At 41.1% G+C, this 26,829-nt stretch overlaps 1 protein-coding gene across 1 annotated transcript; it reads right to left on the bottom strand.

The window, feature by feature from the left end:
- Positions 1-525: 525 nt before the first annotated feature.
- On the bottom strand, positions 526-22,927 carry LOC101745887 (aminopeptidase N; the record flags this gene model as incomplete). The annotated part of the gene is given in 17 exon segments (NM_001309625.1): positions 526-739; positions 1,015-1,096; positions 1,843-1,986; positions 2,472-2,639; positions 3,290-3,399; positions 3,947-4,163; positions 4,541-4,703; positions 5,294-5,489; positions 6,371-6,569; positions 7,918-8,051; positions 8,631-8,840; positions 9,766-9,978; positions 11,272-11,434; positions 13,084-13,131; positions 13,932-14,090; positions 16,611-16,882; positions 22,761-22,927. Coding segments are annotated over 17 exon segments (2,811 nt in total). The 3' UTR covers positions 526-568.
- Positions 22,928-26,829: the final 3,902 nt, after the last annotated feature.

Genomic DNA, 26,829 nt, shown 5'->3' on the forward strand with positions numbered 1-26,829 from the left:
ATCAATCAACTATTGAGACGTGAATAGTAATGTAATCCGTGATATTATTATTCCACAACAATCTCTTTTCGTTTGCATGCTTACACCAAATGCTCCCAATTTTGTTTTCGTCACATCACTATTTCAAATTAAGGCGCAGTGAACCTCTAGTACTATGCTTTATTGTCTATGTAAGACTCTCCTCAGAGATTAATTGCTCACGCAGTGATCAACTCTAGGATCCTTCTCATCAATTCGCACATTTTTGTACACACTCAACCCTGACTACGTTTAGGGATTGTCTGTTTTAAGCTCTCAATAAAATAAATAAGTACTACGATTTTACTTTAGGCAATTGTTTTCAATAAAACGGAACGTTCGTTCACAAAAATTAAAATACAGTTTACATTTTCAAATGGCAACGTTCCGACCGTACCGCCGCGATGTCTTTGTCTAGAGCCAACATTAGTGTATAATCTATGTACCAAACCTACAGACTATAAAATTGTAATAAAGTTTTTGGCGCGAAATCCCGTTTTATTTACACGAATCGCGTGAATAAAAAAAAACAAAATAATATACTGATAGTTTACTGAGTATTGTTATTCATGTACATAACCGCTTTCCGCATTTCCCGTACAACTAAATCTTTGTTTTGGTCGACCCAGTCGATGTTCACTTTGGCTTTCTCAATCGCCTGAACGACGGCCAGCTTCGTCTCCTCGAAATATTTAGGGTTCTTGTCGTGGAAAATGAGAAACTGAAAAAAAATTAGAGAGAAATAAAAATTTAAATTTAATTTCTGAACAGTAAAATGCTTTCAATAAGAAAAACATTGAAAAGTTACAAAAAAAATCGATTTTGAAACTTTAAAGATTTTTCAACTAGCTTCAAAGTTCACACCCGTGTTTAAGTAGCGTTCGAAAATAATATTAATCTAAGACTTTCGTTCTAAAGTTGTTTCGTGATTTGACATGATTTAACGTCATTATTAATGTCAATGAACTTATAACAAAACAGTAAAATGCGACAAACCTCGTCCAATTCTCTCTGAGTCGTGAACTGGTCCAGCAGAGTCTTGATGATATAGCCGAAACGGCGGCTCTGACCGTTGAAACTGTGGAATGAAAATTATTCGCGTTAGATCATCGGCGGGGAGGTACCGCCGGCCTGGTGGTGAGTGGCACTCGATCCATTCCGCTTGGTTCAATAAGGCAAGAGAGCACACCCCAGAGTGAGACCGCTGAAAACGTAACGAAGAGATTCCACCTCATAAACGCGAGCTCTAATGCTGGAATGCAGATGACAGGTGGAAACACTCAATAAACACAGACCACTTTAGTGGTGGTAGGACCTCTTGTGAGTCCGCGCGGGTGGGTGGGTACCACCGCCCCGCCTATTTCTTCCGTGAAGCAGTAATGCGTTTCGGTTTGAAGGGTGGGGCAGCCGTTGTAACTATACTTGAGACCTTAGAACTCATATCTGAAGGTGGGTGGCGCACTTACGTGATGTCTATGGGCTCCAGTAACCACATAACACCAGGTGAGCTGTGAGCTCGTCCACCCATTTAAGCAATAAAAAAAAAGACCAGCTCAAAGCCATCATGTGTGAAGAAGGTCGATGCCCACAAACAACATCACAACGCAGATCACTTCAGACGTAAGATCGGAATGTCAATCGCATTACAACATCTACTATTCGACCAATGAGGAAGCTAATACAGCAAGGCGGACGGAGTCGCGGGCAAAAGCTTGTTAATAATAATTTTCATGACAACATTCCAGTCTGTTTGTAAATTTATTGTATGACGTCAGCGGTTGCCGAGTTCGCGACCGCTGGTCGGGAGTTCAGTCAATAACTTACGTCTTAAACAGATCGTCGATTCGGTTGTAGAAGAACTCCCGCGCGACGTAGTAGCCGACCGGCGTGCGGGCCACGTTACCGACCACGGCGGCCGCGTCCTGCTTGCGCACCGGGGAGTTCTCCGACACCGCCCATTCGAGGAACCTGAAATGAAAACATTTACGCATGTGCTGTTACGACAGGGCGGTGGTCAGCAAATAGATTTTCATTCGGCTGGTGTCGACGCTCAGAGCGCTGCGTTTTAACGTCACGTTACAAAACTGAAATGATACCGCGGTTCTTCTTGACGTGAGGTGAGCTCATAGGGCTTAAACTGGAGTGATGGTAACACTGACCCTAGCAAGAGCCATGCTTCGCAGAATCTACTACCGGATCGGAAACGCGACCCACTATAAGATCCGGTGAGAAACTCAGTGGGCTGTGTCTATGGGTTAATTTGCTCGTCGAACCCTTCGTCGCAAGCGACGAGGACGGTGACCGGCACTTGTGGTACCTAAAAGCACCGTTAATGGATCGGGAGGATCCGTAATGACGTGTTTTGGGCGACGTCGACTGTTTACCAGTCAGTCTCCAGGATCGGGGGATTAGTTTAGTGTAGGAGGTTATGCTGATGAGTGAGTTGTACTTACTGGTTGAGCAGCCAGACCTGCCTGGTGCAGGCCATGGCGGCGAGCATGGCGTCGCGGGCGGCGGCAACGCGCGCGGCCTGCAGCCGCAGCGTGAGGAAGCGCCACTCGCGCTCGCCGCCGCGCGCCGCGCCCGCGCACCACACCGTGCGCCGCAGGTCCAGCGGGATCCTGCACGCACACCACGCTCACACCGGCTCGCACTAGCCCACACGAGCCCACACGGCATCTGCGTGCTTAGTGCGAGTTTTATAACGTTCCCGATAGCGTAAAAGTTAACTCTAATTTGTATGGAGTGGGAACAGCGCCCCTAATGACAAACGTAGGCAAACGTTCCACAACTTCATACATATTCGAGTTAACTTTTCGCTATTGTGGATGTTAAAAAACTCGCACTAAGCATATAGAACAACTACATTGTCGTGGCCTAAAACTGAATTCTCTTTTAACTCAATACTGGTGGTAGGACGTCTTGTGAGTCCGCGCGGGTAGGTACCGCCACTCTGCCTATTTCTGCCGTGAAGCAGTAATGAGTTTCGGTTTGAAGGGTGGAGCAGCCGTTGTAGCTATAAATAATGTAACCTTAGAACATGTCTCAAGTCTACGGGCTCCTGTAGCCGTTAAACAACTAGGTGGAACCATGGAAGCAAGGTAAACAGAGTTTTTGAATTTATTGTCACCTTTTCAAAATAAATCAGAATTGTTACAATACAACGGTCCGATGCAAATACTTCATCCCCGCGCGGGTCGTTTTAAATTGAGACATCGACTTGTGATCCCCATCGATCGTGTCCTTAGATGAAAAAATAAAGAAAACTTGCGGATTATTTTCATCCGGATTGGAAGTGTTCATCCACATTTGGAACAGCTCCATGGCGTTTTCCTCGCAGCCCGGTATCAGCGCGCGACAGGCCCAGCCGCTGGTCAACACCTGGAATCGGTAGCTTTAAACTAAAAAGCTCTTCTTACAATTTATGAACAACGTTATTTTCTAGTGTAGTACATATAAGCCATATAACCTGGAGAGACTCATAGTGACGGGTAAAGTGGATGGAAGACGATCCAGTGGTCGGAGCAGAAAAAGATAGAAGACAACATACAGCCCACCTAATTGTGAGTGGTTACTGTCGCCCATGGACATCAGCAATGCCAGGGACGGAGCCAAGCCGCTGCCTACCATTAAGTTTTCTTAAATATAATAGACAAGTCAAACCCAGCCGTGCTCCTCTGCGACTTGAGAAATATTTAATGACTCTGTAATCTATGGAAACTTGTCGTTACTTGATTGTACTAAATAAGAAACCTTTCCACAAGTATCAACAATTAAAGAAAGCTACTACCAAACAGCTTAAAGCGCGCAAAATACACCAAAACATGAAAATACAAAACGAAACTTAGGTACACACTTCCACTAAAAGCCGCCGAAAAATATCCTATACGAAATCAGCAGTTCAGATCAGTTCACCGACATCACTCACCTGCAGTTTTACGCTGTTCAGATCGTCGCCATTAACGATACGCTTGACGGAGAGGCCTCCAGCCCTTCGATACGAGTTCTGCACCAGATGCCTGATGTAGCTCTGGAAGGCGCTGTAGTCTCCGCTGCGCTTCAAGAGGTTCTCAATCTTGGCCAACCCTCTCAGCGCTGTCGACAGAGGCAGGTACTCCCTCTCTCTCTGGAGGTAGCTTGCAAGACTGCGAATGTTAAACAATATATCAATAAAGTTGAAAGTTAGACGCAGCCATGACTCGTTATTTTTTTTTTTATATATATTTATTGCTTAGATAGGTGGACGAGCTCACATACTGGAGCCCATAGACATCTACAACGTAAATGCCGCCACTCATCTTGAGAAATAAGTTCTAAGGTCTCGGTATAGTTACAACGGCTGCCCTACCCTTCAAACCGAAACGAATTACTGCTTCACGGCAGAAATAGGGGTGGTGGTGGTACCTACCCATACGGACTCACCAAAGGTCCTACCACCAGTAAAGTATCCCTGAAAGCATTGTTGGCCCGACCAGACTCTGGTTCTTTGCCAGACTTCTCGAATACCTGCCTACATACTCACATCAGTGTAGTGGAATAGTTGAGTCTGTTGGTGGCCGCCAGAGCGAAGGCGTCCGATATCAGTTGCACTCTGCCCAGTACTGGGATCTCATCGTACTTGTCGCTGAGCAGTGTCTCCGAAAGAAGTTCCCAGTTACGAGCATCATAATTGACGCGATAAGGTGCTGTGGAGATACGAACTTATGAATCTTTTCGAAGCTGCGATCGGGACTTAATTCCGCTCAAGCGTTACGGAATCGAACTTCGATCACCAAATTATTTTGTGCTTGAGTTTTTATTGCTTAGTTGGGTGGACGAGCTCACAGCCCACATAGTTGTTAAGTGATGTTAAGCCCATAGACATCTACGACGCAAATGCCACCATCTAACTCGAGACATGAGTTCTACGGTCTCAGTTTTTTATAGTTACAACGGTTGCCCCACCCTTCAAACTGAAACGCATTATTGCTTCACGGCAGAAAGAGGCAGGGTGCTGGTACCTACCCGTGCGGACTCACAAGGCGTCCTACCACCGGTAAAAAGTCCTACCACTAGTTTTCCTAGGACTCCGCAAACTTCTTCTTCTCACTGGGTCGCGTTTCCGATCCGGTGGTAGATTCTGCGAAGCACTGCTCTTGCTACGGCCAGTGTTAGCAACACTCCGGTTTGGGCCCCGTGAGCTCACCTACACACGTTAGGGCGAAGCTGAAATAGCCTCTCAAGGCTATCAGCATAGGTAGGGAAAAAAAGTTATATTCGTAAACAACTTACTTACCGATCATATCGGGATTGAAGAGCATCCAGTCGGTGGGCTCTGCGTCGTGCGGGAAGCGGTAGGGCTCGTCCAGGCCCTGGTGCGTCGCGAGCCAGTGCAGCGAGGGCTCGGGCTGCTCGCCCGCGGCCGCCACGCGCAGTGGCACCCACCACGAGCGGTGCGACGCCGCGCGCGCCCCCAGCGACAAGTACCGCCGCTGACCAACACCCAATACATCTCACCGCGCTCTACACATCTCACATCTCAGATCTCACATCACAGGACCTCTTATGAGTCCGCGCGGGTGGGTACCACCACCCTGCCTATTTCAGCCGTGAAGCAGTAATGCGTTTCGGTTTGAAGGGCGGGGCAGCCGTTGTAGCTATACTTGAGACCTTAGAACTTATATCTTAAGGTGGGTGGCGCATTTACGTCATAGATGTCTATGGGCTCCAGTAACCACTTAACACCAGATGAGCTGTAAGCTCGTCCACCCATGAAAGCAATAAAAAAAATCGAGGAGTGACACGTCGTAACCTCAGTGAATGTGACCAAGACTTAAAAGTTGAGCGGGAAGGTCATTTGTATCACTAAATTAGATCAAATATTTAAAAAGCAAGGATTCAACGATTCAACACGTTTGATGTCAGTCAATGAATACATGAGATCCTTACGTCTGGAGACAGATTTTTAAGCTTGCCAATAACTTAAAGGAATAATTACAATATGAGTTAAAAAAAAATGATTGTGGGATTACTGGTGGTCTTGAGGCCTTTCCAGTTTCACCAGGACTGGTGGGCGAGCAAGAGTTAAATTGATATGCTGCATATGTAATTGTGATTACAGCTCGTAGAAGGTATTCAGAATTAAGTTTATAATCAAAAGTATGGCTCTAAATCATCATGGTAACGAATTTGAGTCCTATTCTCAAAAGCTGTGGTCCCATTGCCCTGCAAGCGATGATTTAATGGCCTCATGCACGAGCGCACGACCGTATAAGTAGTTTTAATTATGTCTATATAATAGTCTTAATACAAATGGGAATTGAAACTTCCTACTGCTACCCTCTTACTACCCACACTAACGAACAAAGCTCACCTGAGTGACGCTGACAGACTTGTCTATATAATCCCTGGTGACGGTCAGGATCGGGTATCCGGTTTGCGTGGTCCACGTGTCCATTATCTCCTTGATGGTCACGTTGTTCGCGATCCCTCCCTGCCTCTTACTCTCTTCAGTGAGCTCGTGCCACAGGTCATCTTGTTCGGCGTTCTTCAACGTGTACTTCACGAGGTAACTGTTGAATTAACAATTCATAACATTTGCTTACAGTTTCCATGTTTCAAGCTGTCGCAACTTCAGACTGATACTAGAACTGTGATACCCTGGTACTATGACGTCAATCTTAGAATATTCTCCAAAAAGCATTAATATCGACGAGTTGGTCAAGGGTGTAGACCATATCCAATCCGGGCTGCAGATGTCCCTTTCGTGATCTATTCGTCATTTTTCATAAGGAAATAGCGACTCTTCAAAACCTATTCAAATGTCTCGGCTCCTCTAGTCAGTTTACCGTTTTGTTTTTCTACCTATGCTAATAGCCTTGAGAGGCTATTTCAGCTTCATCCTAGCGTGTAGGTGAGCTCTCGGCGCTCAAACCAGAGTGTTTCTAACGCTGGCCCTAGCAAGAGCAGTACTTCGCAGAATCTACCACCGGATTGGAAACTGAGAAGATCCGGCGAGAAACTCAGTGGGCTATATCTATGGGTTGATTTCCTCACCGAGCCCTTCGTCGCAAGCGACGGGTTCGGCGAGGACGCTGACCGGTGCTTGTGGTGCTTAAAAGCACCGTTAATGGATCGGGAGGATCCGTAACGACGTGGACCGATAATCGGATATGAATTAGAGACTGGAAACGCTCAGGAAGGTAGGTGGGTGCATTGAGGCTATCAAGAGTGTATAAAAGATAAAATCAATCTGGCCTGGAAACGAGACACACGGTCACACTTCCGGAGCCAAAGACGGAGAACGTTAATTTGATGTGGACGTGGCTTTTAGCAATTTGAAATTAGTTCTGTTCAAGAAGAAGCTAGAATTTTCGTTTTGATTTCTTAACTAGTGACTGCTTGCGGTGACCGTGAGGTGGGAGTATTGTGAGTCCACACGAGTTGGTACCGTCTTATCTGTCTCTGTCGTGAAGCAATTGCTCGTTCCCGTTCGAAGGGGGGAGAGCAGTTCGGTTGACACTTTGAACTTTTTTATTTTTTTTATTGCTTAGATGGCTCGACGAGCTCACAGTCCACCTGGTGTTAAATGGTTACCGGAGCCCATAGGCATCTATAACATAAATGCGCCACCCACCTTGAGACATAAATTCTAAGGTCTCATGTATAGTTACAACGGCTTACGCCGACTTGCGAGTCCGCGCGGGTAGGTACCATCACCCCGCCTATTTCATTCGTGAAGCAGTAATGCGGTTCGGTTTGAAGGGCGGGGCAGCCGTTGTAACTATACTTAGCTACGTTGCGGTATTCAAGTTGCGATATTTGAAGAACCATTTCAGTTTAGGGGCACAGTGAGCTTCATCACTCATCAATACGATAAAATCTTATATTACGCTTTCACTTAAATGTCTGTTTACGTACTTTTTAATGGCTTTCCTGAAGACGTCTTCTCCGAGGAACATGACCATCATCCTGATGAGTGTGGAGCCCTTCTTGTACGAGATCTCATCGAATATCTCGAAGATGCGCTTCGGGTCGTCTATTGTGACCGACACCTAGAAACAGTACATAATTTAGATGTTATTTTTGTATTTTTCCTCGGCTACGATCCTTAATTGATAGCACCGTCCAGGATATTTCGTGTTCCATGTTCCATGTTCCTGTTTCATAGCGCTAGAGCAGCCTTTCCCTAAGTGGGTGATAAAGCCCCCTTGTGGGCGCTACAAGCCTAAAGGGGGGCGATAAGAGACCCAGAAAAAAATTGGGGCTCTCGTTATAGTGATTTTTAAGTAGGCGAAAACATGGGCGCGTTAAAAAATAATTTGTTCTCAAAGTGGGCAGTAGGCAAAACAAGTTTGGAAACCTCTGCTCTAGAGGAAGCGACGAATGTTTCAACTGGTTTTCCTTCTTAAGCCTCAGATATAGCCTACTGAGTTTCTCGCCGGATCTTCTCAGTGGGTCGCGTTTCCGATCCGGTGGTAGATTCTGCGAAGCACGGCTTTTGCTAGGGTTCATGTTAGCAACGTCATCAGGTTTGAACCACGTGAGCTCACCTACTAGTTAAGGCGACGCTGATATAGCTTCTCAAGGCTATCAGCTTAGGTAGGGGAAAAAAAAGGTGTTCCTATACTCACAGGGTGCGAAGACTCCAAGGCGTCGAGGTTGAGCACGGCCAGCATGTTGTCGACGGCGTAGTTGTTGTCCGCGCGCCACGTGGGCTCCACGGCCGCCACGCCCACGGACGCCGCGTACGTCGCGAACCCCTCGTTCAGCCACAGGTCGGACCACCACTTCATCGTGACCAGGTTCCCGAACCACTGGTGGGCCAGCTCGTGCGCTATCACCTGTTGGTGCGTTAGGTAATATCATGTTTTAAAATACAATGCTGCCATATTCAATGACACTGTCAATCTGCCTTGTTCTAGTAGTAGTGTGTTCCGGTTTGAAAGGTAGGATAGCCGTAGCTTACCTTTGAAGGTTAGTATAGAGTATAGATTTATTTGCTTATGAAATTCGCCGTCCTATCCCACCTTGTATCTATATAAGAACTTGGTGTTAAGTTGTTACTCCAACCCACAGATAGCAGAGCGTGAATATAGCTCTCATTTGACAAATCGAATTCTCAAAACGACCATTGCCTTGCGGTGGAAACAAGCCGGACAGTGGTGTCAATCCGGGCACATAGTTTCCGGTAACCTGACTAATCTATACGACTAATTAACTCACATTAGAGGAAGAAGATCGATCGATAATTTCAACATTCCTATTTCATTTTTGGAACCAATGTTCCGATTTTCGATAAAAGATTCCATCAAATAATGAGTTGATAATAATATTGACGTCCATGAATAGTCTAAACCTAATGTAAAGGCTTAATACAAATGAATATGCAATTTCTAAAAGGGCACATCTCTGAAAATGTAAAATGTTCAGGATTGAAAAAAAAACTAATTATTTTCTAAAGCAGTGTAAATATTAAAATATTAACTTTTGAGATATATTTTAGTGTTAAATAGCAATTGAGAATGACTGCAATTATTATAAAATGGGTGCAGGTAAGCCTCAAAACTACATGTATATGAAAAAACGTATTTGACAAAATATGCGACATGTGCTCTTTTCGAAATTGCATATTCAAATATATTGACAAGGACACAAATGAGGTCGAGACCTCAAAGAAAGAAACATTCAAAAATATACACGATTCTGTAAAAAGGCAGTTTTGTAAAAAAATTATTTATTGCATCTCGAGATTATCACCAATCATACCTCTGCTACTCTTTCCTTGTTCAAGAACGAGGAGTGCTTCTTATCGTAGAGCAAGGTGGTCTCCCTGTAGGTTATGAGGCCCCAGTTCTCCATGGCGCCGGCCGCGAAGTCCGGAATGGCGATCATGTCCTGTTTAGGCAGCGGGTATTTCACGTCGAACCACTTCTCGAAGTGTGTCAGCACTTTTGGCGCTATCGACTTAGCGTAGGCGGCCTGGTGAAGTAATATGTTTTTTTTTTTATAAAATAAATATGTTTTTTTATTGCCCTTGTAGGCAGACGAGCACACGGCCCACCTGATGGTGAGTGATTACCGTCGCCCATTGGCGTCAGCAATGCCAGGTGCAGAGCCAAGCCGCTGCCTACTGCTTAATACTATTATGTACATATATAGTAACGTTCTATCGTGCACCAAGCTTGGGGTATCTATTGCAACTCTAAAATTTTCAACCACAATTATACCTTAGTGTTAGCTGTGTGTTATTGCGTAAATATAAATTAAGCGGTGCTTATATAGCATTGTGATTGAACTGTGTAGCAACAGTTGAAGTCCATCAGAAGGAATTCAGCATAAATCTGAATTACGTTATTGCAAACCTCAAGCACCTCTTACGTAACATAAGCGTTCCGAAAAACAACAATAGTCACACAATTAGCGAGCAACAATACTCTCTTAGCTTGATAAATTCAAAGAAGCACTGAACTTGTTAGGGCGGATTGTAACAAACTCTCTGTCTGATCTCCGGAGCTTGTCTACTAACCGAAATGAAGCCAGGACAACTCCTCGAGGCTATACTAGTAGTAAGGTAGTAAAAATAGCCCACTCGGAGAAAGGTCTTTGGGTTATTTATTCGATAAAAGTGTACAGTTGGCGGTAGCTTGGTTGTGCCCCTAGCATTGCTGATGCTCATGAGCGATGATTACCACTCACCATCAGGTGGGCTGTGTGCACGACTAATTACAATGACAATAACGAAAACATTAAATATATTCAAATAAATGATGACAATATGATATTCGATGACGGGAAGAGGTAGACTAAGAAGAAATAGATGGATTGCATAAAAGCCGATATGTGTAAGAGTGGAGTGAGTGAAGAAATGGTCTAAGAGGAGTATGGAAGGAGAAAACCTGTTACGCCGAACCCAAGTGACTGGAAAAAGGCAGGAGAATGAATGATGATGAAATGATATGGTATTTGGTAATACACGACTCCAAATTCGGCTACTAATATATAAATCTACAGTGGTTTTCACGGATGTTCCGTTATAACTACTGAACCGTGCATCCGACTGACTTGAAACTTGGTATCCATGTAGAAAATACATGTACTTAATGGATAGGCTAATATTTATGAGTGTTGGGCTCCCTAATAATAATGACAATAAATAATAATGTTAATTTTAAATGCCCAACGATGCGGGCGAGTACGGCTGGTAACCGTTAATTTTGTGAACTTATCTTTATGTAGTTCTCCTCACCCAGAGGTCTCTAACCAGAAACTTACCTGGTCAATAGTGTCCTTGTTAGCCCAGATCCTGAACTTAGTGTCGGACAGCTCGGGCGGGCTCTCCTCGTATGTGAACTTCGAAATGACGTAAGCGACGAGATACGTTGACATTGACAGGGACACGTCGAAGTGGTCCCAGACGAAATCGTAAACGGCTTTACTAAAAACAATACAAATTTATCATAAAAAAAATTATCAGAGCACATTTTTTTACAAATCTCTACAAAATAGAATCGCCGAAAAAAGACCTCGAAGTTTCAATTGTGGCTTAAAAACAGCTTTCCTATCACACAATACTGATTCGCGGCGGAAATGGGCCAGATTTCATCAGTCTTGACTTTTTTTTTATTGTTTAGATGGGTGGACGAAGGTGAACCACGGTGGTGGTGGAATGAAGCAATTTTGAACCGCATTATCATTTGCGATGAAAATGTTATTCTAATTGATAATTATTAGCGATAATCACGTTGATTAAACCTTAGTTCATGACCTAAGAAATGCTTTAAACGAATTTTTTTCCTAAAAAGAAAAAAAAAATACCCGAGAAGCAGTAAAACATTCAACAACTTCTTCAAGAACTTTACTGGTGGTAGGACCACTTGTGAGTCCGCACGGGCAGGTACCACAACCCTGCCTATTTCTGCCGTGAAGCAGTAATGCGTTTCGGTTTGAAGGGTGGGACAGCCGTTCTAATTATACTGAGACATTAGAACTCCTATCTCAAAGTGGGTGGCGGCATTTATGTGTTAGATGTCTATGGGCTCCAGTAACCACTTAATACCAGGTGGGCTGTGAGCTCGTCCACAAATCTAATTAATACCTCTATATTATTTTAGTATTTAAGTCTCAGAATAATACTGTTCAATATGTTCGAATATTTTAAAGAGTCTGAGAACACACTTCTTGCGATAGTATCCCAGTTGTAGCCAGCGTCGAGTTTCTTTATTTCAATCATTATTATTGCCATATAAAACACATACAATGAATTAAAATGAAATGGAGCGGAATGAAATGATTTGTCAGCACTGTTGCAATCAATTGCGATGAAATTGATTTAAATCAAATTGAACGAAGTAAGATGAGACGAAATGGAATAATGTCTCGGTAAAATGGTAAAAATTTACTGAGAATTGAATGAGAATGGTCTTTTCTTTCATATACCCACCCTTGTGCACAATTTCAGATGCTATACGGTTAATTGGCCAATTATTTATTTATTTATTACTGGTGGTAGGACCTCTTGTGAGTCCGCACGGGTAGGTACCACCACCCTGCCTATTTCTGCCGTGAAGCAGTAATGCGTTTCGGTTTGAAGGGCGGGGCAGCCGTTGTAACTATACTTGAGACCTTAGAACTTATATCTCAAGGTGGGTGGCGCATTTACGTTATAGATGTCTATGGGCTCCGGTAACCACTTGACACCAGGTGGGCTGTGAGCTCGTCCACCCATCTAAGCAATAAAAAAAAACCCAGAAAACTCGCAAGACTTCGCATCACGCGTTCCCGCCAACAAGTCTTTATTTTAAATATTTCACTAACATGATGTTCAACGGTATGAGTTTGATAACTTTCACAGAAGGATGATGCTGCCGTTGCTTTGTATGCTATAATCTATGTTATACGCTTTAAGCGGGTTAAATTGTATATTAGTTTAGCTTAAAATGTAAAATCCCCCTTCTTCTAAATCAACTTTTTGAAATGACGGTGGCCAGAACACATTGCTTATAGAGAAGATGTCGGATCAGACTCAGAGTTGTTCAGGGTATTGAAGGTATTTCAATCGATCATGTGAACATTAGGCTTACTTACTTGAACTTTTGTCCGATAGTTTTCCAAGGCCATGTTTCCTCCAGGACACTGAAAGATAATTACAAAATAATTATGAAACAGAACAATAGCTGCATCCTACACTATATCGGAAGGCTGGAAATGTCGTTTCGTTAATTTTAACCGTAAAAAGAACAATATACGTAATATTACAGCCATCATTTTAATTGTGATCTAACCACAGAGTCAGAATTACACTCTTCCACGTTGCGCCATTTCTGATAGACTTAATGAGTGCAGACATGTGTATTGTGAAGCTGCAAGACTACCTACCACGGTCCCACCTATTTCTGCCGCGAATTAGACGAGTCTTCAGTTTGATACAATATTAACCATAGGACAATAATAATATCGTGCAAGTAGTAAGAAGTCGTCGTGGCCTAAAGGATAAGACGTCCGGTGCATTTATATGTAGCGATGCACCGGTGTTCGAATCCCGCAGGCGGGTACCAATTTTTCTAATGAAATACGTACTTAACGTTCACGATTGACTTCCACGGTGAAGGAATAACATCGTGTAATAAAAATCAAACCCGCAAAATTATAATTTGCATAATTACTGGTGGTAGGACCTCTTGTGAGTCCGCACGGGTAGGTACCACCACCCTGCCTATTTCTGTCGTGAAGCAGTAATACGTTTCGGGTTGAAGGGTGGGGAAGCCGTTGTAACTATACTGAGACCTTAGAACTTATAATCTCAAGGTAACCACTTAACACCAGTTGGTCTGAGAGCTCGTCTGCCCGAACAATATAACAAGATCATTAAAATCGCCAGCCAGTGGCATTACTAGACTACCACGTGCAAACTCATACCAAACATGAATTCTTACTTATAATTATCCGTCGACACTAGAGGCATGTTGGAAACGGCAACATAATTGATGTGATGGCCGATGGATATCTTGAAGGGCGCCTTGTACATCGGTTCGTCAAAGCACGGGAAACCTTTTCTAGCTGATATCGCCTCGAATTGCGTCGTCACCAAATATCTGAAACACGTGACAAAAATCAAAACCCCCATTAAAGAAATCGGTTTGCTTTTTTTTCTCCTACCTAAACTGATGAGCCTTGAGAGGCTATTTCAGCGGAACCTTAACTAGTAGGTGAGCTCACGGGGCTCAAACCTGACGACGTTGCTAACACGAACCCTAGCAAGAGCCGTGCTTCGCAGAATCTACCGCCGGATCGAAAACGCGACCCACTGAGAAGATCCGGCGAGAAACCGATCCGGAGATCCGTTTATGGAATGAGCTCCCCTCCACGGTGTTTCCCGAGCGCTATGACATGTCCTTCTTCAAACGAGGCTTGTGGAGAGTATTAAGCGGTAGGCAGCGGCTTGGCTCTGCCCTTGGCATTGCTGAAGTCCATGGGCGACGGTAACCACTCACCATCAGGTGGGCTGTATCTTCGTCTGCCTACAAAGGCAATAAAAAAATAAAAACTCAGTGGGCTGTGTCTGAGGGTCGGTTTGCTATGCCCATCGACGTGAATGACCACAAAAACTATGAAACACGTGACAAAAATTAAAACCATCATTGAGGAAATCGGTTTGCTATGCCCATCTACGTGAATCACCACAAAAATTGTACAGTATGAGTATTCGAAATGTCGGAGATAATGATGATGATGATGATAACAATTAAAACTAGATTAAGTTGCAATAGTATTTTTTTTTATTATTTAAATATGAAATAGGCTGAGTGGTGGTACCTACCCGTGCGGACTCATTACACGTCCTACCACCAGTAATTACGCAAATTATAATTTTGCGGGTTTGATTTTTATTACACGATGTTATGTCTTCAGCGTGGAAGTTAATCGTGAACATTCGTTAAGTAGGTATTTCATTAGAAAAATTTATACCCGCCTGCGGGATTCGAACACCGGTGCATCGTTAGATACGAATGCACCGGACGTCTTATCCTCTAGGCCGCGACGACTTTAAATGCGTTTCGGTTTGAAGGGTGGGGGAGCTGTTGTAACTATACTGAGACCTTAGAACTTATATCTCAAGGTGGGTGGCGGCATTTACGTTGTAGATGTCTATAGACACCAGTAACCACTTAACACCACGTGGGTTGTGAGCTGGTCCCCATCTAAGTAATAAATATATATACAGTCAAACCTGGGTAAGTGAGAACTGGATAAGTAAGAAAACTCTATAAGTGAGAGTAATAGCAAGGACCCGTCATTTTAAGCTCCCAAAACCTCTATTAGCGAGAAACAGAAACCTCTGTAAGAGAGAGTCGTTTTTTCCTCATGGACCTCCGTAAGTGAGACTGCTACCTATCTATACCTCTATAAGCGACAGCCGAGCTTTATTTATTTATTTATATTATTTAGGAGGAACAAATGTCAAAACAAATTACAAATTTAACATCTGCTATTTTATGACTCATTTTTAACTTTCGTGGAACTTCCTATCATTGTTTTTGAATTGTTTTCTCGTCAATATTTAACCTATTCTATTTCGTGGAACTAAATAACGTTGTTATTTTATCGTATTCTTTTATCGCATTATTTTCGAATGGACACGTGTGCCTGTGTATCGTCCTGTTTGTCGGACTTACTCAGTTTATCGTTAATCAATTGCGAAGGAAAGTTCTGTTCTGCATCATGTAAAAACGGAAAATTAAAGTACTGTCATTAAAGTCATAAAATTAAAATAGTGAATGCATTTGAATGCGGAAAATCGCGAATCGAAATTTAGAGGGAGCATTAGCGAGAAACTCGGGTTACTGAGAAACCTCTATAAGCGAGAATGAGATTGTGCTCCCTTGAACTCTCGCTTATCCAGGTTTGACTGTATATAAAAAAAACTTAAAGTTGCATACAAAAGTGAAATCTATGGGTTCCGGTAATCATTTGTCACTTAGTGGGCCGGCATGTGACTTCTCTTGTGTTTTGAATATTTTTTTAATTATACATACAATCTATATGTTAAGGTTATAGTGAGGCGCTTCAAAAGTTTTTCACAAGCTTTAAAGATATCAAATAAAATTCAAAATCGTTAACAATAAAAAAATAAAATGAGCTAAACAAAAATTTTGCAAAAGACAACTCGATTCGAAGTATGTTACTCCTCTTGAAGTCTGTTCCAAATATTCATAAAGTAATTAAAGACATAATAATATAGCACGTGTAATGTATATTTTCTCCTGTCACTACTTAACCACTTCGCATGAGCAGGGCTGTGAAGGCACGGCTCTAGCCATCTAGAGCAGAGGTTCCCAAACTTATTTTACCTACCGCCCACTTTGAGAATAAATTCTATTTTAGCGCTCCCATGTTTTCGCCTACTTAAAAACCACTTTAATGAGAGATCAGTCGGTATCTAAGAGTCCTCCTAGATGAAGTTACAAATCGCTTCCCAGGCCTCTACACAATGCCCCTAATTTGTTTCTGGGTCTCTTACCGCCCCCCTTTAGGCCTGCAACGCTCACAATGGGGCGTTATCACCCACTTTGGGAAAAGCTGAAACAAAGAAGCAGTGTATTCATATGACTCACTCATTTTTCTTTGTTTTCTTATCGACGTATTTACTGATGTAGGTCCCATCCAGATCTTGCTGCAGATTGCCGTAGAAAGGTATTCGCAGCACGTAGTTGTCGCCTTCATCCAACTGCTGACTCAGCGACAGTGTCAATAAATTGAACGTGTCGTTCAGTTTGACATTGTCAACTGCCACCTCCTTGGGCCCTGTCAGGGTCACTTCCTCTTCCGGTATGCTGAAGCCTTGCGCGTGGAGCACGATCTTTGAGGTCGGTTTGAGGATGTTTAACTAGAACAAAGCATTGAAAAGGACTTTATTAACTTGGACAACAACTTCAGATAGCATAGCACAGAATTACCTTGCCGGCAATCATACGTAAATGTTTTAATCCACACCATGCCGCCCATTTAGATCAACCGATCCATCAGCCGATGCATGTGACTAGGAGATGTATGGAAATGGTAGTGCAAGGTAGAGGGGGAAGAGGTCGACCGAAGAAGACATGGATGGAGTGTGTGAATGACGATATGAGAGAGAGAGGAGTGAGTGTTGAGCTGACAGGTGATAGAAGAAAATAAAAGAGAAAAATTTGCTGTGCCGACCGCACCTAGTGGGATAAGGTGGACAAAAAGAAGAACCGATGATAAATACCAAATTGCTCAGTACATGACTAGGGGATTTATCGGATAATAGTTCGCTCATATATGAGACCTACAGTGCAAAAGTGGCCTAACCCACAATTTTTCAGATTCGTGCTTATATATTGCAATTTATTTAAAACATAATAAATTTTGATGCAAAACCGGCCTATCTCTAGTCTCACTCATAAATAGAACAGATAGCTTTGTAAATATTATTTTTGCGCGTATTGTTTTTGCCTATGAAGCAGGGTGAAAGTAAATTCCAACCTCATTATCTCCATACTAACTATGATAAGCTTAGGCCACTTTTGCGCTGACTGCCTCATATGATGTTACGAAAGATCAATATTTAAGCTAAATACAAGTTATTAAAGAAATAAAAAAACAATAGACGAGAATCTATCACAAGTCTAGAGATCGTATTGAAATAATATCGAGGGGCTCATTAATACCAAATAGTCTATATTTGGTTTAAGAGACATTTATCTTTGTAATTAGCATCAATGGTTCGATGTTTTTAATTGAACTCCAATTATGTTCACCCCATTCAAATAGCTGAAGAAGTTTTTTTGTTATGATATTTTTTCCAAATTTTAAACTTTAAGCTTGTGGTGCTGAGTGGTGGGACCTCTTGTGAGTCCGCGCGGGTAGGTACCACCACCCTGCCTATTTCTGCCGTGAAGCAATAATGCGTTTCGGTTTGAAGGTTGGGGCAGCCGTTGTAACTATACTTGAGACTAGAACTTATATCTCAATTCCGAGCATTTTCATATTTATTTACCTTTTAAACTTTCTCTGGACTCCCACAAATAATTTAAGACCTAAATTAGCCAAATCGGTCATCATCTAGTGCTACAAATTTACGCTAACGCAATAGTATCATTGAAGGTAAAATGTTTTTTCTGTGTACTCTAAGAGAATCGATACCGGTTGAAACGAAAAAGCCTTGTAGAAGTATGCGTGTTCACCTCGCATGAAACGCATGCTGATTACAAACGTGTAAATTAATATTAATTAGGTAATAATATAAGGAAAATAAACTATGTCCTTCTTGTCACATTTAATGAAGTGATCAGAAAATTGGGGTGATAATTGTAGCATTCAGTTAAACAACAAGTTAGTACTGTGTATGGATTATGTTAGCCCCCGATCAACCTCCTCGGCCAACTCATACCCTGGGCCAGGAAGGTCAAGTACCCTGGATGCATCCATGACATTCCGCCCACTTATAAAATCAGGAGGTGCTCGGGTAACTGTTAACAAATACCGCCCCTTTTGGCTGAGCCCTTGCTCGCCCACCTGTCCTTGTGAAACTGGAAAGGCCTCCGGGCCACCAGAAAACCCTCAATCCCAAAAAAAAGGATTATGTTAGTCGAGAAATAGAACGAGATATAGAAAGAAGAAACATTCAGCTATTGCCAAATTAACCATTACAAAACGGCTGATTGTGATCAGAAATAAGCTGTGACTTCGAAATCGTTAAGAATTCGTTAAGAATTCAACAACAGAACTAAATTATACAGAGCGGCTAAATAAATTACTTAAATTTGGCAATTTAAACAATACACCATGACAATGACTTTAATGTTGTTAATAATATCTTTAATGTTTTATTATCAAGTACATATCGTCCTTAAGTCTATTTCTAACACACAATTGATATTTTATAAACGTGCTCGTCGCGTTACAAGCGTTGTTATTCCGTTTTGAAACGCTAAAATAAAATATAAGTTGCATTGAAATCGACTAGAGAGAGACCTACTTGACCGGCCAACACAGAAACATCGCCTTTCAATTTACACGACGCTTCGTAAATTTTATTTTGTACTAGCTGACCCGGCAAACGTTGTCTTGCCATATATAAGATTTGTAGAGAATTTCTAGTGTAGAAAAAAAAAAACTAACTTATTGGAAGTGTATAAGGATGTGGAATATGAGTGAAAAAGGCCTGGAGCGCTGTGAACGATGAGGGAATGTTGTTTAAAAATAACAAAACAACAAACATAAAAAAAAAAAATATCAAAAAAAAAAAAAAATTAAACACTTAAAGGTTAGAAAAATAGATAGTAGCCGATTCTCAGGCTTACTGAATATGCATAAAAAATTTCATGAGAATCGGGCAAGCGGTTTTGGAGGAGTATGGGAACGAACATTGTGACGCGAGAATTTTATATATTAGATTATTTTATTAACTTTTTGATAATACAATATTTTGTATCTCAGGAATGTGAACAAGATAGGATCATAATAACAAATTACATTATTATTTTTGCAACGTTTCGGTCTTTTATTAGACCTTTTCATCAGGCATCTGAAAATTACACATATTGATAACCAACAATATAAAAACAACAATTGTCAACACTACAATATTTACCATAATATGAATTTCAACAATCACTATCCTACACTGCACAGTTGCCTTAGACATCATACATTAATACAAATCATCAAAGCCGATAAATTAGTTAATTATTATTTTTGATTTTAGAAATAAAGCAAACACGACACATAAAAATTTATATTATCATATTTTATTAATAATTATGGACGATAATATTGATAATACTTATTGATAATTTTTTCTTTTTAATAATTTCGGCTTGGTGGGCGAACTCACGGGGCTCAAACTGAAAGGCATTGCTAACATCTGTCGTAGCGAGAGTAGAGCTTCGCAGAATCTACCACCGGATCGGAATTACGAACTATTGAGAAGATCCGACGAGAAACTCAGTGGGTAATCAATTTATTCATCATTGAATGTTAAATTGCGGGAATTCTGCGATACTTACACGGTACATTGTAATTTGAACGTTTTAATAATTTAATTTTTTTGTCCTACCTAACCTGATGGTCTTGAGAAACCATTTCAGCGTAACCTTAACAAGTAGATGAGCTCACGGGGCTCAAACCTGACGTAAAATAGTATTAACAGCTTACGTGTTCATACAAAGATAAGGAAAACAAAAAAATGCACCTATCTTCGTGAAAGCACCCGCTCTTTACAGGACTACAGTCTCAATGCAGAAATTTTAAAAGTCTTAACTCTTACTAACCTCTACTAAGGGATGGTATTATAAGAACAAAATGAATAATATTCTCGCGATACGCGTTTACCTAAGTATGGAGACAACCGACAGTGTTCCTATCGAATTAAGCAGTGACGAAAAAAGTCTATTCTGATTTATCTATTTTTTTTCAGCTCTCGACATCAGCATGGTACCGCGGCCCACCGGGTCACGTGGTTTTACGAACACTAGTCAACAAATTCACATTGGAGATTCTAGAATATTATCCTCTGCCAGAAAGACACATGAGACAACGACAGCCGTTCACAGATGCCGAAAACAAAATATCTTAACCAAGATAATCGTATGTTTGTGATTTTGACCAAAATAAAAATCATACTTACATACTTAGGTATACTTAGGTCGTTATAGTTTCGGCTATTAGAACAAACTTCATCTAAACGCATGTGTGAAATGATCTAATATCAGAACTGAAAGGTCAGATGTCGACCTCATGTTTCAAGTCTCTACAATTTTTTTTTTTTTTTGCTTAGATTATTGGACGAGCTCACAGCCCACCTGGTGTTCAGTGATTACTAGAGCCCATAGACGTCTACGACGTAAATGCGCCACCCAAAGTTCTAAGGTCTCAAGTTTTTCTGCATACCCGCAATTACTATTGATCAAACATATTAGATTTTATTTGATCATCTGTCGAAAAAGCAAAGTTAAATAAATTAATCGCGATTTCGTATTAAAGTTTATAGATTCACAGGCTGTATTGTTCTCACCATCATCTTGCCTACTTCTGCCGCAGTGCGGTCATGCGTCCTGGTTTGAATAGAGGGACAGGCGCTGTAAATGCCGCTACTGGTGGTAGGACTTCTTGTGAGTCCACACGGGTAGGTACCATGACCTTGCCTATTTCTGTCGAGAAGCAGTAATGCGTTGCGTGCATGAAAGACGGGGCAGCCATTGTACTGTTAAAAGTGAGCCCTTATAAATCATATCTCAAGGTGGGAGGCGACATTTACGTTGTAAATGTCTACGGGCTCCGAAAATCACTTAACATCAGGTGGTCTGTGAGCTCGTCCACTCATCTAAGCAATAAATAAAAAAAACTTTGTCTTGTAGATAGTTTTATTTATTTATTGCTTAGATGTGTGGACGAGCTCACAGCCCACCTGGTGTTAAGTGGTTACTGGAGCCCAAAGACATCTACAACATAAACGCGCCACGCACCTTCAGATATAAGTTCTAAGGTCTCAGTATAGTTACAACGGCTGCTCCACGCTTCAAACCGAAACGTACTACTGCTTCACCGCAGAAACTGGTCCTACCACCAGTCCAAAAAAAAAATTAAAAAAAAATCATCTGTTTCCCTTCTCTTAAAATCAGAATCCACAATTACTTCGCGCCACAAATAGTCTACACAGTGGTGCAAGAACAGCACAGTTGCACAGTTGCAGTATGCAGTTATGCATGCACACATGTTATGCGCTAACACCATACTACACATCCAGTTAATAGGTACAGTTTCAGAATACAAAATACTGGACGTATTGTGTTTGCATTTAAAAACTTTAAGAAGTTTTCCGTACAACCGAATACCAAACAATAAATTTAACGCGGTCATTAAGGCTTGTGACTGGAAAATTAAAAAAAAAAAACAAAAATCACAGAACCCAACAGTCAATGACCTCTCTCGACTGGTGTGTGTGTACATTATCATGCAAATATTAAGTTTAAATTCAACAATAGATGCTTTAACGGTAAAGTTCGGGACACGTATTCGTTCGTTTTGTATTCATAAGGACAAGTATTTTAATTTGGAACATCTATTCTGTGTGTGTTCAATTTAGTGACAAGTTTGAGAAGCGCTAACCGTCTTTGTGAATTGTGGTATCCATTAGTCCTGGACGTCACTGACGCATCCAAGTATTCACGTCATTACGGATCCTCAAGATCCATTGACAGTGATTTTAGGTACCACAAGCACCGGTCACCGTCCTCGTCGAACCCGTCGCTTGCGACGAAGGGCTCGACGAGTAAATTAACCCATAGACACAGCCCACTGAGTTTCTCGCCGGATCTTCTCAGTGGGTCGCGTTTCCGATCCGGTGGTAGATTCTCCGAAGCACGGCTCTTGCTAGGGTTCGTGTTAGCAACGTCGTCTTGAGCCCCGTGAGCTCACCTACTAGTTAAGGTTATGCTGAAATAGCCTCTCAAGGCTCTCAGCTAGGTAGGGAAAAAAAAGAGAACATTTGTTGAGTACGTATTTCATTAGAAAAATTGGTACCCGCCTAGGATTCGAACACCGGTGCATCGCTCAACACGAATGCACTGGGCCATCAACCACCACCAGGCCACGACAACTTTTACGACACCCACGAGAAGAAATTGGGTGGTGCTTCTACAGAGAGACACCATGTAGCTCAGTGGTGACAGCGAAAATCACATAAGTATATAAACTGAAGAAAATAAATTTGAAAACGTAAGAAATAGCTGTAAACTTACTTTAATGTCGACACGGCCGAAGTAGCTGAAGTTCGTCGCCGGATCCACGTCGTAAATGAGGAGCACGTCGTAGAATGTCGGCACCACATCGCCGGGCAGCAGGTATTCGCCCGTGGACAGCAGCGCACAGGACAACAATAAAATAAAATGCAAGCACGCCATTGTACCTGTGAACAAAATGGTAAACATATTATTAGTGACTAGCTTTTTTTTTTATTGCTATGTGAATGGACGAGCTCACAGCCCACCTGGTGTTAAGTGGTTACCGGAGCCCATAGACATTTACGACGTAAATGCGCCACCCACCTTGAGATATAAGTTCTAAGGTCTCAAGTATAGCTACAACGGCTGCCCCACCCTTCAAACCGAAACGCATTACTGCTTCACGGCAGAAATAGGCAGGGTGGTGGTACCCACCCGCGCGGACTCACAAGAGGTCCTACCACCAGTAATTACGCAAATTATAATTTTGCGGGTTTCATTTTTATTACACGATGTTATTCCTTCACCGTGGAAGTCAATCGTGAATATTTGTTGAGTACGTATTTCATTAGAAAAATTGGTACCCGCCTGAGATTCGAACACCGGCGCACCGCTCAACACAAATGCACCGGACGTCTTATCCGTTAGGCCACGACGACTTCAAAAGCTGACCCGGCAGACTTCGTAGTGCCTCAATCGATAAATAAAAGACCTAAACTTTTGTATAAAATAAACTTAAAAGGAATCCGTCCGACGGGGGACACATCAAAGGAAAAACAAAATTGTTATTCTTATTTAATTCCGAGCATTTTCACATTTATTTACCTTTTAAACCTTTCCTGGACTTCTACGAATAATTCGAGACCAAAATTAGCCAAATCAGTCCAGCTGTTCTCGAGTTTTAGCGAGACTAACGAACAGCAATTCATTTTTATATACCTAGTCAGGTCATAAATTCTGTCACATGTTTAATATAAAATAATTGAAACAAGTTTATTCATTATGTAACCATTCATATACCAAAATGAACTTAACAAAACATAGATTCTTATGACACTAAAGTTTATTCAAAATGACCTCCGTGATTTTAAATACAGGCCTTCAATCTGCGCGGCCAGTCGTCTATAGCAGCACGACCGAGGTCCATGTCAATATCGGCGGCTGCCTTAATCAAGGATGTCTTGAGTGACTCCAAATTGGGATGAGGCTTTGAGCACGCCTTTTCCTCCAAGTGTTGCCATATCTTGTAATCTAACGGATTCAAATCTGGACTGGAGGAGGGCCAGTCTTCGTGCCGGATGAAGTCGATTTCACGCGCCGCCAGCCAGTCTTGTGTGCTCTTCGCTCTATGAGCTGGCGCCGAATCTTGTTGGAATACCCAGTGCCTGTTATTGAACATGGTATGAGAAACAGATTCCACAAGGTTCGTCAGGACTGTATTTTGATACACAACTGCATTCGTTTTTACACCTTTCTCACAAAAATGTACCTCTGTTAAGCCCCAATAAGAAACTCCCAACCATACCATGAGCGAGGATGGAAAATGACCTCGTTGGACACGCGGAATACGGTTGCTCGCTTCTTCACTACTGTGTGCGAACACCTTATAATTTTGTTTGTTGTAGCTCTCTTCTACAGTAAAAAATTTATCATCCGAAAAAAGAATTTCCCGATATTTTTTTCCCGCGTACCGCTTCAACAAAGCGCGGCATCTCTTCAGTCTCAGGTCCATTAGACGAGCATTCAAACGATGTCCTGTTTTTCTTCGATATGCCCGAAGCCCTAAGTCTTCATTTAACACCCTTTTCACCGTGGTTCTGCTTAACCCCATCTGAAGGGCCAACAGTTTCTGCTTACGTTTGGGATTTCTTTGAATTCACGCCTTCACAGCTTTTATCACTGCTGGAGTCCTAACAGACCGAGGGTGACCACTTCTTGACCTGTCATCTACACTAGAGTCTTCATTGTATCGTTTGATGGTACGATAAACGAATCTTTTGGTTATATTCAAATTTTTCAGTATGTTAAAAATTTGAATTGGCGCGTAACCGCAACGATGCAACGCATTAACTGCAACACGGTCTTCTTTAAGCGTCCACTCCATATTTAAAAATGAGTAAAATTCTAAAAGTATACATTTTTATTTTCATGAACAATTCGAAATTCGAATTCAATAAACTTTTTTGTGGCCAGCATTCTAAAAGAAAAGTTTTTACTGTGTGACAATACTTATGACCCGACTAGGTATATAGAAGATAACTGAAGCGCGGGCTGTGACCCACATTCCGTCCGTTACTACCATGGAGCCATGTGGGTAGCGGAATTTCGACTTTATGATGTCTATAAGCCCCCATGATCACTCAACACCAAACGGGCCATGAGGTTGTCTACCCATCGACAGATATACGAAGATAATACCTACGCATTAAATGACACCGGATTCACCTTTACAAAGTTTTAAGATAAATATGAAAACCGTTGACATTGATATCGAATTCTATGAATTGAGTCGACTATTATCAAAGCCGGCAATGTGACTTTTGGACAATTATTGGTAAATCAGAAAAACGAATTATTGACTTTGTATTCCATTGGCAGTCACAAAACTCTTCTGAACGACATCTTAGATAAATAACAGGTTAAGTATTAACCTTTATTTAATGCAGGTTTTGAACCGTATTCTTTGAAGGAGACGATTATATTCGAATCAATCTGTATTGACATATCAATAACATTTTTTTGTCCAAATGCACAGATTGCCACCTTTGATAATAGACGACTCAATTATCCCATTATCTTGCGACCTTCATAAAAACAGCACAATGGATTTAAACATGCAAACATGAAGACACAAATCGCCCGTATGTCAAAACGTTTTATTGAGGTAAAATCATTTCGTAATGTTTTTGTCACAAGGATAAATAATATCATTAATATATAAATACGTGCTGGTTATTTAATATATTTCGCAAAAGACATGTGACTAAGGTAATTTAAAGCTATTTTATTTAAAAAAGAAAGCTAACATTTAGTCAAAATTCATTTTAAAATTGAAAGCTTATAAAAGAAACATTAATTATTACCAATCATTTAACATTTTTACAAATCACTGTTACTGACATTAATATGGATGATTTTTTATCTGATATAAATAAATCTATACTACTAATAATATTATAAAGAGGAAAGATTTGTTTGTTTGTTTGTTTCGAATAGGCTCCGAAACTACTGGACCGATTTGAAAAATTCTTTTTCCATTAGAAGCCGACATTGTCCCTGATGAACATAGGCTACTTTTTGAATTTTTTTTTATTTTTTTTTTTTGGTTTCATGTGTGTTTTAATGTTCCGAAGCGAAGCGAGGGCGGGTCGCTAGTTTAATAATAATAATCACATAACTTAATCAAAGTTTTAGGGAGTAAAATATTAATGACACGTATATTATTTTCATAGAAAAAAAAAGGTCTCCGTTTTAAATCATTTACAAATTTTAAACGCGCGCTTTAGTTCCGCCATCTTGTCTATTTTTGCGATGAAGCAGTAATGCCATTGTGATTTGAGCTGCGGGCGATCCGTTATACAATTAAAATTCAAACTTCACTTTTCGTCTCAAAAAGAATCACTCACATCACGATTTGCTATCTATAGACTCCAATAGCAACTTGACATAAATGGACGGGATTTTCTACGCAAGAAATATTATTTGAAGGCACTTTTTACTTACTTATGGTACTTTTTAATACGCTTTTATTAACTTCAGACGTATGTATGTTTGTAACGGAATCTTTGAACATGATTTTGACCCCCTTCAAAACCTCGGATTAACTCAAAATTTGGTATACTTATTAAGGACCGATGACAATTCAATAATAAAAAACAAAATTGAAAAAATTGAAATTCAACTACATGATTAAAAATAAATAATAGTTTAAAAAAATTAACAAAATACGCTTTTATAGAAAATCTAACTCAAAATAGAAAATGAATTTCAATAAATTTGAATTAAAAATAGTGTAAGAAAAAATGATTTTATTGTAAAAAAAGCGTAAGTTTTTTTAAACTATTATTTATGAGTTTTATTTGCCTAA

Source organism: Bombyx mori, chromosome 26 (assembly GCF_030269925.1).
Source record: "Bombyx mori chromosome 26, ASM3026992v2".
In the NCBI taxonomy this organism is placed as follows: Eukaryota; Metazoa; Arthropoda; class Insecta; order Lepidoptera; family Bombycidae; genus Bombyx; species Bombyx mori.